The sequence below is a fragment of the Ochlerotatus camptorhynchus genome, unplaced genomic scaffold (genome assembly GCF_037179485.1).
Source record: "Ochlerotatus camptorhynchus isolate MF236.1 unplaced genomic scaffold, CSIRO-AGI_Acam_v1.1 ptg000055l, whole genome shotgun sequence".
NCBI classification, from domain to species: Eukaryota; Metazoa; Arthropoda; class Insecta; order Diptera; family Culicidae; genus Ochlerotatus; species Ochlerotatus camptorhynchus.
In genome coordinates, this window is record NW_027040545.1 from 3,826,188 (window position 1) to 3,842,611 (window position 16,424).

A 16,424-nucleotide genomic window follows, 5' to 3' on the forward strand; every position below is an offset into this window, starting at 1 on the left:
GCGATTTTTCAACTGGCAATTTCTTAGCGAAGAAATCACACTGGTATAGAAACGATGGTAATTCTGAGGCTGCGCCTCTGAACTCTGGAATGCATTGAATAGCTCTTTCAGTTGGGAACTCTGCCATTTTTTTGTTTGTTTTTCGAAGCAAACGAGAAAAACTGCGACTGTTTCTCAGTCCCTTATTAAATTATGGATATTGTTATTATCTTGCCTTTTCGCGAATTTAATTGGATCAAAAACGCTTTCAGCGTAAATTCAAGACAATTTTTTTCATGTTTTGTGCTTTGTTAATCAAATTTGCATGTTGGCCTTTTAAATTTGTTTAAATTAATTTAACGTTCCCTTAAAGTGGTTGATTAAGCATTAAGCATCTTGCAAGAAATGTTGTTTACAAAGATGAAATGTATACTATTTATAATATTGTACGCGTAAAATATTTATAATACGGTAATGTATCAGAACTTTACACAATTTTTTATTTTTTTTTTTGTGTACTCACCCTATCAGGAGCAGGATCAGGGTTATTCCTTGTTGAGTCTGCGATGAAGTTCCCATATCTTTATAGTTGACCAGATGTGCACCAATGTGCTGTACTCCTTATTAATCACTAGTTCACTTCTTTCTTTTTTTGTTATTTAATCAAAGTCACTTTTTGGTTTTTTAACACTTACTGATTTTAGCCAGTCGAAATTTTGGCGTTCCAACACTTGAAAATAGCGGTTTAGTTTCCGCTGTCACCAGATGAAGCGCCCATACTCCGTTGCGCATCCATGTTTCACTCCCGTGTTGAAGTGCCCAACGTAGAGCAACAACTCGCGTGGTCTTTCTTTCTTCGTAAAATGAAAGACAGTGCAATTCCATTTCTACTGTATGGAAAAAGCTCTTTGATGAATCAGTTATCCTGAGGTTGGAACTGTGCTCGTCCGCACCTAGCAAACCTCGGATAATAACTCATCAGAACAACTGCCCCGATTCTTTATTCTTCGAAACCTTTTATACATGAATTTGTTACTTAAACTCTACACAATAGTTTTTCTCCAGTATGTACATATAAAGCGAGACAGATAGCTTTTCTCTTGGAAAGTCGGTGTCTGTTTTTTTAACAAGAATTAATGCTCCTCGCGGTAGGAACGGCTATGTAGGATGCTTACTCACCAATGTTTACTTTGACCTTTCTCGAAGCACCTAGTTAAGCCAGCGCGCATCGCTGACGACGCGGTAGCAACTGTTTATAAACAACTGACCCTGGAAATTTGTCACTGCTGCTGTTAAGTTGTGTATTTTCTACTACCGTATGGGGGTCTATTACTGGTTAATTTCTTACTCAGATTGATATTGGAATTTGAGGCCTTTGCATCCCCTCTTACTTAACCAGCTTGAGAATAATATCGAAGAGATTCTTCTCAAGGATATGCGCTGGTATCTATTCCATATTTGCTAATTTTTTACTGGATCTTCTTACTATGGTTCTTACTCCTACTGTGCCTTTTTGACCCTACTTTGTACTATTGATAAACATATTCAGTCGTTCATACTTTAACTTAATTTTGTTATTTGGCTAAATCATATGTGTTAACAAGTTTTATCACGCGTTTTGCTGATATGAAAATGTGCCTAACTGACTTTACGTTAATTATGCGTTTAGTTGAGTTATACCATTCTTGTTGCAATTGATATTTAATGTTAACATTCTATAGAATCATTACGAATAATTAGCTATAAGGATTGATGTTTGAATTTGGGGTTGTTGCATCCCCCTTACTTACTGAGCTTGAGAATCTTTTTGCAAAAAATAATATCAATAAGCTTGAGTTGGTAATCTTCGATTTTAAAAATTTCGTGCTTTCGTAAAATTGTTTTGATTTCTTCACCCTCTATTTGGATACGTTCAGAGTCTGCATTGTACAAAGAAATTTTCTTATCAAATTTCAATGATATGAATTGTATCATTTGTAATACTCTAAACTGTTTTATTTTGCGAAATGATAATATATGGACATGTTTTGCTTGCTTTAGATAGTCAGGACCTTCCATAAAGCTCCTATTGAGTTTCTTTAGGAAACTTTTACCATTGAGCAAAGAGTTATTTTTCCCCTCGATAATCAATCCTGCAATCTTTTCGTTTGGTATATTTATAATTCCATTTTTATCATAATCCTTCAACCCATGTGGTAAATTACACAGAGTTGAAATTTCCTTGTAGGCTGATCTACTATTTAATATAACTAATGTAGCATCTGCTGAGTCATTAGTTAATTGCCCTGAAATCATAAGTTCATCTGTGTTTACTAATGATTGTTCTACGCTTGCTTTGAAATCATTGTATAAATTGTGGTCATCATCTTTCTTTGTGGTGTTTTCATTGTCACTTATATCCATGTTAACTAATTCATTAAAAACTGAGTCCCTTTGAGGTTGGTCAGTTCTCAAATATTGGTCAGTGGAATCGCTTGATCGCTTGTTGTTTATTTTTGTTTGGGTTGTCTGCCTCTGCATTCTTTGCTGCTGACGCGTAACGACTGCAACTACCTGCTCTTGTTCTACCGACGTATGTTGTTGATTCTTAATGTCTACGCTACCTTTTTTAACCTTACAACGTTTTAACCTTGATTGCCCCTGACAATAACTTGTTGGTTGAATCTGGTTGACGTTTTTGTTTTCCTTCGTGCATGGTAGCCTTGACAAAAAGTCTGCAACAATGTTCTCTTTCCCTTGTTTGTAGCGTATATCACATTTAAGACCTTGCAGCTTAAGACGCAGTCTTGTTAATGTGGGTGACGTTTCCTTTAACCGCCAAATTGAAATTAGAGGCCTGTGATCTGTGTAAACAATGAATTTTTGATCAAATATAAAATGTCTAAAATAGTCAACCGCCCAAACGATCGCTAATAATTCTTTCTCGATTGTGTGGTATCTACTTTCTGCACCTATTAATGCCCTGCTCGCAAAGGCGATCGGTCTATCGACAGTTTTCTCATTAGATAACACCGCTCCTATCGCGTAATTGCTAGCATCTGTGGTGATGACAAATGTATCCTCATAATTAGGCCTTACTAACAAAGGTTCAGATATGAGGCATGTTTTAAGCATTTCGAAAGCTTCCTCACATTCACGTGTCCATACAAATTTTACATTCTTCTTCAATAAATCGTTCAAAGGTTTCCTGTACTTTGCAATGTTGGGAATGAATTTTCCATAAAAATTAATTGTACCTAAAAATGATCGAACATCTTTCACTGTAGATGGACTTTTCATCTTTTGTATACTTTCTGCATTTTCTTTGGTTGGTTTTATACCATATTGATTTTTTATATGACCAAGATATTTGATTTCTGTTTTCAAAACTTTGCATTTTACAGGTTCCAATTTTAAATTATGTTTGCGTAGTCCTTGCAATACTTTATATAAGTTTTCATTATGTTCTTCGATTGTTCTTCCTGAAATGATGACATCATCCAGATAAACAACGGCTCGAACATCTCCGATTTCATATAGTACCGTATTCATTAATTTTTGAAAAGTTGATGGGCTATTCCTTAATCCCATAGGCATTCTTGTAAATTCAAAGTGTCCTTTTGGGGTTGAGAAGGCTGTTTTAGCGGCATCTTTTGGATCGATTGGGATTTGATAAAATCCTGATTTTAAATCCAATGTTGAAAAATATACACTATCTCCAAGATTATCCATGATTTCATTGATAAGTGGAATTGGATATACAAAAGGCTTAGTTATCAAATTTAAAGCCCTGAAGTCCACTACAATTCGATATTTCTTATTTCCAGCTGAATCCAAGTCCTTCTTTGGTATACACAAGACTGGTGCATTCCACGGGCTTTTACTTGGTCTGATGATCCCTTGCTTATACATTTCTTCGATTTCTTCATTAATTTGCTTTTTTGTTGCTTCTGGGAATCTGTATTGCCGTTTATTAATGGGTACGTTCGTTGAAGTTTCTATTTCGTGCACTGCCGCATCTGTCAGTTTATCACCCTCAAGAAAAAACACATCACTAAAATTACTTAAAATTGATTCAATTGATTCTAAAGCGCTTCGTGATAAATGATCAAGTTCGATCTGTTCGAAGATTTTATTATATCGTTCGTGTCCTTGAAGCATTTTAATATTTTTGTATTTGACAATATCGTAGTCTATGTCAGTATTTAAGTCCAACATTTCTCTGTCGTCATATTCACTTCCTTCTTCATTATATTCTTCATGATAAAAATCATTTTCCGACGGGTCATCTATTTCCATTCCATTGAATGTATGGACTTGTGTAAAATCTTTACACTCGTCTTCTTTATAGTTTTTCTTGCAAGTGTCAAGCTCAAAAATAGCATATTCAAAATTTCTTCCAATTTGTGCTACATGTTTTTGAAGGAACTCTCCTCCGAGTATACATGGTACTAATAAATGTGTCATTAAATGAAATTTTGCTGGGAAAACTATGTTTCCTATGATTAAACCTATATTAACTGATCCCATTGTTTTTGTATTTCCACCAATTCCCGCTATTGTTATAGTATCCTTTGTATTTACTTGGTCTATTCTTAGCGATTTGACTGCTTCATATCTGAGCAGATTTACTGATGAACCTGTATCGAGTAAACATCTCAGCCTATATGCGGGGTTATTAGATGTAGGTATCTCGACAAAAAATAAGTTATCTCTAGAATAGATTTTTTTAAGTGCTATTTTATTTGATATTATATTATAAAGGGGTGATTCGCTGTTATTATATTGCTTATTTTTATTTTGTTTCCCCATTATTGCATGAAAATTAAATTCTATTTCATGACTATTTTTACTTGAGAGCTCCTTATTTCTCTCAATTATATTTTCATCCGCTGTGATTCCTACCATGTCCTTTTTAAAAACGTATGGTTCAATTTCCACATATCGTTTAATGTCTTTCACACTACTTTCTCTATGTATATAATCAATATATTTTTTATTTATAGGATGAGAGAAGCTTTTGAAGATTGCAAATCTGAAGCTCCCACCTATACTTTCGATATGATCTCTTGCGAATGCTGTGCCTATCGTGGCTGGTACAGCTAAATTATGAACTAAGTTAAATTTAATTGGTATGTTACTTCTGCCTATTTTTAAATTGACCCAAATGTCTCCAAATGATTCTTCTTCTTCTCCGTCTATCTCTGTATATGCCACACTAAGTGGGTTAATCAGTTTTGCTCCCACTTTCAATGCTATACTTTTATGCATAAAATTTTCGGTTTTACTTGTGTTAAAATAGTATCTGCAAAAGAACTCCGGGTTTTCTGCTGTTGACATATACCAGTAGAAATCCCCGTTATTTCCGCCGAACATTGGATATTTATGCTTTGTTGTAATGACTCGGTTAAATTTTATCCCAGCGTGAAAACATAGGGAATCTGTAACATGTGTCTTTCCAGGATTGCGGAATTTTAGTTTTTTATGTCTTGTGTTGAAATTATCTCTGATACTGAAATTCTCTCTGCGGTTTTCGTCATTGTATCTATTGCTGTATTCACCTTGGTAATTTATGTTGTAGTTTCCGTTATCATTCCTGTTGTAATTGTCTGACCTATTCGGTGAATTATTGTTATTCATATTTCTGCTAAAATTATTATTTTCTTGATATTCGTAACTCGTGCCCCTGTAACCATTTTGATTTCCATTGAACGGCCTTTGATTAGACCTAACGAAATTATTCGGAAAATCTCTATGAGGTCTGAATTTTCTATCAAAAGAATTGTTTTGTTGATGTTTTCGTTGATATCGGTTAAAATATTTGGGTTGATTAACATGATTATCCCAATTATTTCGGTTCCTTTGTGATTTTGATTTTTCAGCGATGTGAATACACTGAAGTCTTTTTTCGATATCCTCAATTTGTTTTTCGTAGATACACTCTTCCTGTAAACATTTGACTAGTTCATTGAAGGTGTTATTTTTCTGTGATTTTGCCATATTTTTCAAGTTCCTATTTTTCAAACCTCCCAAAAAATGTATCCTCAAATTCCGTAGTGCATATGACTCTCTGCCTTTGGCATTATTTTCTTCATATTCATCCACGTGTTCTTTTAATGTTAATGCCCTATCTTTGTAATCTTCAAAGGATTCGTTTGGTCCTTGCTCCAAAGTTTCGATTTTCTGAAAAATTTCTTCCAGTTTAATATTTGTCCCAAATTCTCTTTCGAGATTGGTTCTCACTTCGGGCCATGTTTCTGCATACTGCGTTTGAAATACCCTGATGCCGGAGCTTTCAATTTCATCAAAATTACCTGAATTAAAGGTTCATGCGATTTTTCAACTGGCAATTTCTTAGCGAAGAAATCACACTGGTATAGAAACGATGGTAATTCTGAGGCTGCGCCTCTGAACTCTGGAATGCATTGAATAGCTCTTTCAGTTGGGAACTCTGCCATTTTTTTGTTTGTTTTTCGAAGCAAACGAGAAAAACTGCGACTGTTTCTCAGTCCCTTATTAAATTATGGATATTGTTATTATCTTGCCTTTTCGCGAATTTAATTGGATCAAAAACGCTTTCAGCGTAAATTCAAGACAATTTTTTTCATGTTTTGTGCTTTGTTAATCAAATTTGCATGTTGGCCTTTTAAATTTGTTTAAATTAATTTAACGTTCCCTTAAAGTGGTTGATTAAGCATTAAGCATCTTGCAAGAAATGTTGTTTACAAAGATGAAATGTATACTATTTATAATATTGTACGCGTAAAATATTTATAATACGGTAATGTATCAGAACTTTACACAATTTTTTATTTTTTTTTTTGTGTACTCACCCTATCAGGAGCAGGATCAGGGTTATTCCTTGTTGAGTCTGCGATGAAGTTCCCATATCTTTATAGTTGACCAGATGTGCACCAATGTGCTGTACTCCTTATTAATCACTAGTTCACTTCTTTCTTTTTTTGTTATTTAATCAAAGTCACTTTTTGGTTTTTTAACACTTACTGATTTTAGCCAGTCGAAATTTTGGCGTTCCAACACTTGAAAATAGCGGTTTAGTTTCCGCTGTCACCAGATGAAGCGCCCATACTCCGTTGCGCATCCATGTTTCACTCCCGTGTTGAAGTGCCCAACGTAGAGCAACAACTCGCGTGGTCTTTCTTTCTTCGTAAAATGAAAGACAGTGCAATTCCATTTCTACTGTATGGAAAAAGCTCTTTGATGAATCAGTTATCCTGAGGTTGGAACTGTGCTCGTCCGCACCTAGCAAACCTCGGATAATAACTCATCAGAACAACTGCCCCGATTCTTTATTCTTCGAAACCTTTTATACATGAATTTGTTACTTAAACTCTACACAATAGTTTTTCTCCAGTATGTACATATAAAGCGAGACAGATAGCTTTTCTCTTGGAAAGTCGGTGTCTGTTTTTTTAACAAGAATTAATGCTCCTCGCGGTAGGAACGGCTATGTAGGATGCTTACTCACCAATGTTTACTTTGACCTTTCTCGAAGCACCTAGTTAAGCCAGCGCGCATCGCTGACGACGCGGTAGCAACTGTTTATAAACAACTGACCCTGGAAATTTGTCACTGCTGCTGTTAAGTTGTGTATTTTCTACTACCGTATGGGGGTCTATTACTGGTTAATTTCTTACTCAGATTGATATTGGAATTTGAGGCCTTTGCACTTGATTAGTGAATTTGAACAATAAAGAATGAGGACAGGATGTAAATAATAGCGGCTGTTTTTTTTTTCTCTGTTCGGGACCTAACACTACTGCGACCAGTAAATTGATCTATTGTAATATATCCCGTGTCCTGAGTTTAGTGCATGTCGTATTTCTCCATCACTATTGGGAAATGATGAAGTATTCGATTTTTTTTACAGTTGCCACCCTTGCATTTATCGCAAGGATCCGACTCTAATTGAAAGGTCCCGCTATTTATACCCTTCGGAGTGTTGAAACACCCCCAAAGGCGCGCCCCTTTGTCAGTCAAAATTGGATTGTTGCTAACAAAATTAAGGTATGACACCGATAATGACCATGCATCAGAACCCTAGTCTTAACCACTTCAAACTAGGGAACAACGATGAGAAGATTAGGAATCACATAGGGTAAATGTTGGCTTCGGCACCCATTGACTGTTTTCGGCAACCAAAATTTAAACGTTAATTTCACTATGTTTTCCCATCAACGCACTTCCCTGAATGTGTCCAAACGATTGTTTAGCCTTTCAGCTTCAATCTGATTATATTTGAACGATCGAGCAATCCAGTAATGCTACATTTTTCTTCAAATAAAGCATACGCACTAAATGGGGTTGATTTCGAGTTGCCGATAATAGAACAGCTGGTTAACACGCAGTTCTAATGGGAAGGTTGCCGAAGAAAAAGAGGCTGCCGACAATAGTCACACTCACCTGAGAAGTTTGGAGCGTTGTAAAAACGCTTTCAAAACGTTTTGAAAAATTCTGTCGATTGGAATGGATAGAAAAGCAAGCAGCAGATGAATGTAAACAAACAGACACATCATATATGTGCGTGACGCTGAGAAAATGCTAGTAGAAGTGCAGACGCTGCTTAGATTGACGAGAATACGTAAATTCCCCTAGATGAAGACAACTAACTAATTTTGTTTCCTTGTTTCAAAATCTTCCTCGGTAGACAAAGCCGAGTCTTGTCACTATCAAAAAGGGATAAAAAGTAACAAGGACTAAGATGTGTTCCTTGGATTACTGAAAAATCCTGTTCCCCTAGTTTGAAGCCAAGAGAGAGGCGCCAGCTAGCTCTGAAGCCGATCGCGTAAACGTCAATGCGAACCAGTCATGATCTGTCACTGCGAACCGAAATTTTGATTCAATAAAGTGGGGGAAGTATTGTTAATCGGAAAAAATCTGCGTATTGTTTTTTTTCAAGATAGTTTTTTTGAAATGGCAGTTAATGACGGTGCAAAATACAAATGTTTTTGGACGTTCGGCGTTTCTGTTACTTATTGTGAAGCAGGGTGAGGGTGTTATTAGTAGTTTTCACGCAAAGGATTTATTTTCCATTGAAATGCTGCTACTCCGAGCTCCTAAAAAATAGCCATTTTTTTGCACAATACATTGACTATTTGGCGACTACTGTGAAGGAGTGGGTGGTCTATTTCAGATTTCTGACTAAAATAATTGTTAATTTGTGAAATAAAGACATATTTATTGTGGTATCTCTTGATTCTTATTTGAAGTTTTTGTATCAATTTAGCATACTTCGACTATTCATATTTTCGCTTACGCGATTTCTTCGTACGATTTGAGTTTGCTTTGAATCTCAAAAACCTTTTGATAATTTTGGTTTTTAAACTGTGGCAACCAGGAATTTCCAAAGGTAATGATTTTAAAGACTTTTCGAGAGAAGAAAATTGATGCTTGGTTAACTGGAGGTGATTTTCAAAATGCTGGTTGATGCTTTCTTCCATACAAATAAAAAAATAAAATATGGATCGTGTAACAAAAACAAACGGCTTCCGACGAGCTCTGCCCAGTACTCTCATTGCATCTGTGACAATAAAATCAGCTCCTACATTACAAAACTCAACCCACCGTGCTTGATGCAATGGATCGTTTGGAAACCGGTGAAACAACACATCCGGGTGGGTTTTCTTGTTCCGGCCGCAACGCTTCACTTGACAACGCATTTTATCTGCTGTGTATCACTTTTAACCTCCTCCTAATCACCAGAATTCACAAAATCAAACCCGTTTAATACGAACCCGATAGCTCTAAGCAATATGCAGTAAGATACTTGCTCACAACCTACAGTTCACGACAAGTTTGAACACTCCGACGGCAAAACTATATCAACAAACCGAGTGACAAACGCGCATCCTCGTTTGAATGATTCTTTCCATCAACAATTTTTTCAACAAAAAGGAAGAAGAAGAAGACAACCAAAACAAAGCATCTGTCATTTGAGCTGGCTCCTCTCTCTTGGGTTTGAAGTACTCAGGACTAGGAATCGATGGTAGATCTTACATCCCGTAACGTACCACGAAAAGGTGATCTACCCACGTTACGGGGCAAGCGGCTTTAAAACAGCTGTACACTTTTTTTTTCTATGAAATTCAGAGGCGCTCTGAAATTTATTAAATACACCAAAACTAGTGGACTCCTCTATTAGAGATCCATCTGTGAAAAAAAAACTAAAGGAATTAATACCTATGTATAATCTAGATAAAATTGATAAATAGCAGATTTTTAGCGATGGGCCCAATCTTAGATCCATAGAGATTAGTGACGTTTAACGCACGCACACTAGCGGGGGCAACGCCGTGTAAAGTTGTTTATTATTTTCCTCAGGCTAACCTAAAAAATGTATGAAAGTAGATCTGTCAAAATGAGTTTGACATCGATTTGTTATGTATTTTCCTCGGATATTCACTAACACGCTCTCACATATCGAACCAATACAATCGGACGTGAAAATCTCTATAGGCCAACATTAGACATTTCCTCTATATCAAATTTTCAGGATTTTTTTCTCATTGTGACGGCATTTCTGGTCGACCCCTTGCTGCTAGACAAAGAGAAGCCATTTAATTCAGCTGAGCAACTTCGGATAAGCACGATGATTTCGAATTTACACGATTAAAAACACAAATTCCATACTTTTTACACGAACGGTACACGTAACTGTAACCTATTGAGCCAATTTTCTAACATTTTTCAACACTTTTTAAAGATTATTTTTCACGACGTATGACCACGTTTTAGCAGGAGATGACATTCCCCCTTATTCTGCGAGTCACGTGACTCTCTCTCACCGGTGAGGTGACAATAGTCACCTCGTGTGAGGTGACTCTCCATTTGATTTGCATGGAGAGTCACCTCACGCGAGGTGACAATTGTCACCTCACCGGTGAGAGAGAGTCACGTGACTCGCAGAATAAGGGGGATTTTGAAAACTGTGACACGGCTGCGTTCTGATATAAGCATCAGAATACGCTAAAAGTAAAACTTCCATTTAGGGTTTCTACTAAGGTTACTATGTTCGCAGATTTACTGTTTACGGTTCTGCACGTGTTTTTTTTTTTAGTTACATGCAGGAGTAAAGGAACGGGCAAGCGCCTTCTTAAAGAATCCACAATAAAAAGCTTCTATAAGAACCTTCAATATTGTCGTTCAAGTTGGACACCGGAAAACCCACACGCGACAATGGATTTTATCCTCGTTCTGTACGTCAAACATAACGTCGGACATAGTGCGCTGAATAGCACATCATTGTGCGAATACAGCGCACTATGTCCGACATTATGTTTAACGTACAGAACGAGAGTAAATTCAATTGGCGCTCGTGGGATTTTCCGGTTTTCAACTGAAACGATAATAAAAAGCTTCTAAAAGTTTTATAGCATCTATAACTTCCAAAAAAAATGAATAAGAAGCTTCTATAATAAACTTCTAAACGAATTTTCTTAAAAAAAAAAGCAAAACACGGTCCTGCCCGTAAACCTGAAGCGGTCAATTCGAATCAGAAAATTAAAAAAAAATAAACGTACGCTCATGACTCAATTTGCGTTTCAAAGCGTTTCACCGCTCAAGGAACGCAGCCTTCGAAATGTTTTTCTTCTTCTCTTTTTTCTGTCCAGTTAAAAGTGCGCGCGCTTGTTGTGTTTTTGGCGAGGTTTTGGGGTCTGCATTATTTCGCATCCTTCACGGAACGATTTTAGTCCTGAAATCGAATTTGAATAAGTTTTTGTTAAATTTTCGTGTGTGCCGTTCCGTTTTTACTAAATTTGTGATTGTTTTTCGGAAGTTGCCAGTGCCATGTCCAAAAGCAAAGACAAACTAAACAGCTCCAACACGCTGTTCAACTATTTCGCCAAATCGCCGGCTACACCGAAGCTTAAACCGGCGTCGGCTTCAAACCCGGGGACACCGATAAGTAGTAGTGCCGGTGGTACTCCGAAGGGAATCAAACAGGAGAAGGCTTCGCCATCTCCGGCTGCCAAAGCGAAGGTTGTTGTTGGAGATGGTGGTGGGGATGAGGAGGATGAGGATGAGATCCAGCCGGTGAAGAAGCGAAGACGAATCGTCATGATGGATGATGAGGATGAGTGCGGGGATTCGGATAGTGAGAATCGCGTTAAGAATGATAAGACGCCCCCGAAGGTGGAGTTGTCTTCGTTCAAGAGACTGGAGAGAGACGACACGGTGGACTCGCCAGTGCAGAAGAAGATCAAAGTGGAGACGGAAAGTTCTCACGAAGAAAAGGAGGACTTGGCTGATCTGGGCGAAATCGACGATAATACTGCATCCGTTTTGGATGAGCCGATGGTTTGGGCCCATCAGAAATTGGATTTCTTGAAACCGGAAAAGATCAAAGACATCCAGGGTAACAAACTGGGTAGTGAGAAGTACGATTCAAGGACACTGTTCGTGCCTGAGTCGTTTCTGAATACGTTGACTCCTGTGAGTTTGATTTAATCGATTGATAAGGCTGCAGAATTTAACGGAATCTTATTTATTTTTAGGCCATGCGTCAGTGGTGGGAGCTGAAATGCCGTCACATGGATTGTGTCCTGTTCTTCAAGGTGGGCAAATTCTACGAACTGTATCACATGGATGCCACTGTCGGAGTGGAAGAACTTCAATTTTCCTACATGAAGGGAGAGTTCGCACATTCTGGTTTTCCTGAGCAAGCATACGAGCGAATGTCGACATTTTTGATAGATAAAGGCTACAAGGTCGCTAGAGTTGAGCAGACGGAAACGCCGGAAATGATGCAGGAGAGGTGCAAGAAGAACAAAACCAATACCAAATACGACAAAGTGGTGAAGCGGGAGATTTGTCAACTTTCACTCAAGGGGGCGGAGGTTAACAGTCAGCAAGTTCAGAGGACGTTCAATCACCAGCCGAAATACATGTTGGCCATAACGGAACGGGTCAAGGGAGAAATCGGTAGTCGGTATGGCATTTGTTTCATTGATACTTCCTTGGGAACATTTCACATTGGAGAGTTTGAAGATGATAACCAAACTTCTCGACTTCTGACACTTCTGTCCCACTATCCACCGGCGTTAGTCCTACACGAGCGAAACGTAGCTTCAACTGGAACCCAGCAGATTTTCAAAACAGTTCTGGCTGGAATTCGGAAGGAAGCACTGACCAACGAATCGCAATTCTGGTCCGCTGAGAAAACGTTGAAATATCTGGCGGAAAACTTCTACGGCGGTTCTACGGATGAACAGACGTCCAAATGGCCCCAAGTAATCCGTTCCCTATTGGATAAGAACGATCATTTGGGATTGACTCCGGATGAAAGCTTCAAACTAGCTCTCAAAGCGCTGGGAGGCTGTATTTGGTATCTGAAGCGGTGTCTACTCGATCAGCAGATCATATCTCTGGCCAGTTTCGACCTTTACGTTCCACTGGACGACGAAATGTCCCGCAAGGATCTAAAGATCGTCAATCACATTCGATTCATGATGCTGGATTCGGTCACTTTGAACAATCTCCGGATAACGGATGGGGAACAATCGCTTTTGAGCCGGATGGACCACTGCTGTACAAAGTTTGGAAAGCGTCTGTTCCACCATTGGGTTTGTTCGCCAAGTTGCGAACGAGATGTGATCGTCGAACGACAGGAAGCCATTACTGAACTGATGGAAGATGTCTCCCTCCTGCAGGATGTACGGCAAATTCTCGGCGAACTTCCAGATCTCGAGCGAATGTTGGCTCAAATTCACACGTTTGGAAATGCAGAACGCAGCAAAAACCATCCGGACGGAAGGGCAATCCTATATGAAGAGCGAACGTACGGGAAGAAGAAGATTCAGGACTTTATCAACACGTTAAGAGGTTTCAAGGCTCTAACTAAGCTGCCGGAACTGTTTGCAGGTACTTCTTCCAAACTATTGGTGCATTTGACCCAGACTTCCGACCGAGATGGATCATTCCCGGACATGGGCGATAAGATTCAATTCTTCGAGGAAACTTTTGATCACGAACAAGCTCTGAAGGATGGAGTAATTGCCCCTGGGGAAGGTCTAGATGCAGAATACGATGCCGTCGATAAGGAGATAAAGGGAATCCTAAAGGAGTTGGAGGATTACAAATGCCAGCAGGAGAAGTACTTTGGTTGTAAGATCAGTTACTTTGGGACGGACAAGAAGCGCTTCCAGCTGGAAATCCCGGAAGGGGCGGCCAAGAAGGCCAACAGCGGTTACACGATGGAAGGGCAGAAGAAGGGCAAGAATGGTGTCAAGCGGTACCACACGGATGAAACGCGAGAATTCCTAAAGCGGATGATGGATACCGAAGCTCAGCGAAAAATAGTCCTGAAAGATTTGTCGAGGAGGATTTTCGAAAAGTTTTCCAGCAGCTACGACATGTGGAAGACTTGTACCAATCTAACAGGAACGTTGGATGTTCTCACTTCGCTGGCAGAGTACGCTCGGAGCGAGGGCAACATGTGCGTTCCGGAAATCCTGGATGACGATCAGGGTCAAATCTTCGAGTTGGAAGAAGGAATCCATCCTTGTATCAGCGATTCAGAGAACTACATTCCGAATGGCGTAAATATTGGAGGGGATGATGCTCCGCTGATTCTTCTGACCGGTCCCAACATGGGCGGCAAGAGTACGCTGATGCGTCAGGTGGGCATCTTGGCGATTATGGCACAAATAGGTTCCCGCATCCCAGCCCAAAGCTGCCGAATGACGCTGATCGATCGAATTTTCACCCGCTTGGGGGCCAATGACGATATTATGGCCGGGCATAGCACTTTCTTCGTGGAGCTAAACGAGACGTCTACGATCTTGAAGCATGCCACCCGGAAGAGCTTGGTCCTATTGGACGAACTGGGCCGCGGGACTGCTACCTACGATGGGACGTCGATCGCTGGGGCAGTTGTTCACTTTCTTGCCGAGCTCAAATGCCGCTCCATGTTCTCCACGCACTACCACAATCTGGTGGATAGTTTCACCGATGACAGTCGAGTTCGCTTGGGTCATATGGTACGTACAATTGACATTGGTATGTTAGAATTTATTCGAGTTAATCGATTATTTAAATTACCACAAACAGGCTTGTATGGTGGAAAACGAAGACGACGAGGATCCCACCCAGGAAACGGTTACATTCCTCTACAAATACGCCGACGGAGCCTGTCCCAAGTCGTACGGGTTCAACGCGGCCAAACTGGCCGGTATGCCGACATGCATCATCAAGCGGGCCCATGAGGTACATTTTGTCAGGTCTTAACAATTGCATAAATACCTACTAATTTCGTTCCTCACAGCTGTCGAAAACCGTCGAAGCAGATGCACTTCAGCGTAGAATATTTACTAAATCGCTACAGCAAGCCGATCATCAGGAGCTGAAGGAACTGCTACACAAGTTAAAGGCGTGCCGATTCTGAATCCGGTTCGGTTTCGGTAAGTAGCGAGCATTATTCTCCTCGTGCCACATAATTGAAATCCTGAATGTACAACACACCTACGAGCCTGAGAGCTGCGGTTTGGAGTTAATCCCATAAGTATTACCTTCCTCTCTAATTCCCATGTACCGACTCGCCTATGTTGATATTGATTCTGTATAAGATGTTAAGTTGTATGGTGCTTTCTTTAAGTTTCAATAAATCCCACAGATAAGTTGTTAGGACGAATTGAATCGTTGGTTTGTGAGCAGGAAGTAGAACGAAAGAAAGCCTGTAACCAAGTGAAATTATATAGGGTACCGTATGCGTGATAATGTTTGCACGATTGAGCAATGTCAAAATTAAAAAAAAAATCTCAAAAATTTCGTTTTCGAGTGCGGATGTTTCTCAGAGTCTTAAACTATGTTAATCATCGATCGAGTTTCCACTTGCTTCCGGAATGCACGGCAGGTTCTAATAATGTAGTCTGGATCCATTTCTCTCCAGGTACGGGTCAATGTTTGTCTGAGGCTTTCTGTACTCGGCGGCGTTTAGAACAGGCCTTGGCATTCATGACGCGCCATATTGAGTAATCCAGCGATTTAAGACCGGGACTGGTTGGCGGCCACATATCCTTCGCCCAGATCGGAAGATGTTCCTGCAACCACTTCTGAGTGCGGTTCGAGGTGTGGCACGGAGCCCCATCTTGTTGAAATACAACATTTGGCTTCGGACCGTACTGTTCTTCGATCCACGGAAGAACATACTTACTTAAAATCCCGATGTAGACCTACATGACCTTGTCGCCTTCTAGAATGAACACCGGGTCCATTTTTTTGCCATCGGAAGCCGCCAATCCAAACACCATAACGCTAGCAGGATGCTTGGTCAGATACACGTTCTTGTGCTCGTCGGCCACGTCTTTTACCGGAAGACAACTAATATACCTGTCGGTTCTGGAATTTGAAACGGGATCGACGGTAAACATGGTCTCGTCGGTGAACAGGATTACCGGATTTTTTCGCTTAAGGAAGTTCAAGATTTTCTTGCATCGTTCGACTCGTAA

General features: G+C 39.5%; 1 protein-coding gene across 1 annotated transcript; it reads left to right on the forward strand.

Annotated features, from left to right (window-relative positions):
- Nucleotides 1-11,624: 11,624 nt before the first annotated feature.
- Nucleotides 11,625-15,586, forward strand: Msh6 (DNA mismatch repair protein Msh6). The gene is made up of 4 exons (XM_065239429.1): nucleotides 11,625-12,411; nucleotides 12,474-14,957; nucleotides 15,028-15,183; nucleotides 15,242-15,586. The coding sequence occupies exons 1-4, from the start codon at nucleotides 11,767-11,769 to the stop codon at nucleotides 15,359-15,361; spliced, it is 3,405 nt and encodes a 1,134-aa protein (XP_065095501.1). The 5' UTR covers nucleotides 11,625-11,766; the 3' UTR covers nucleotides 15,362-15,586.
- The last annotated feature ends 838 nt before the right edge of the window (nucleotides 15,587-16,424 follow it).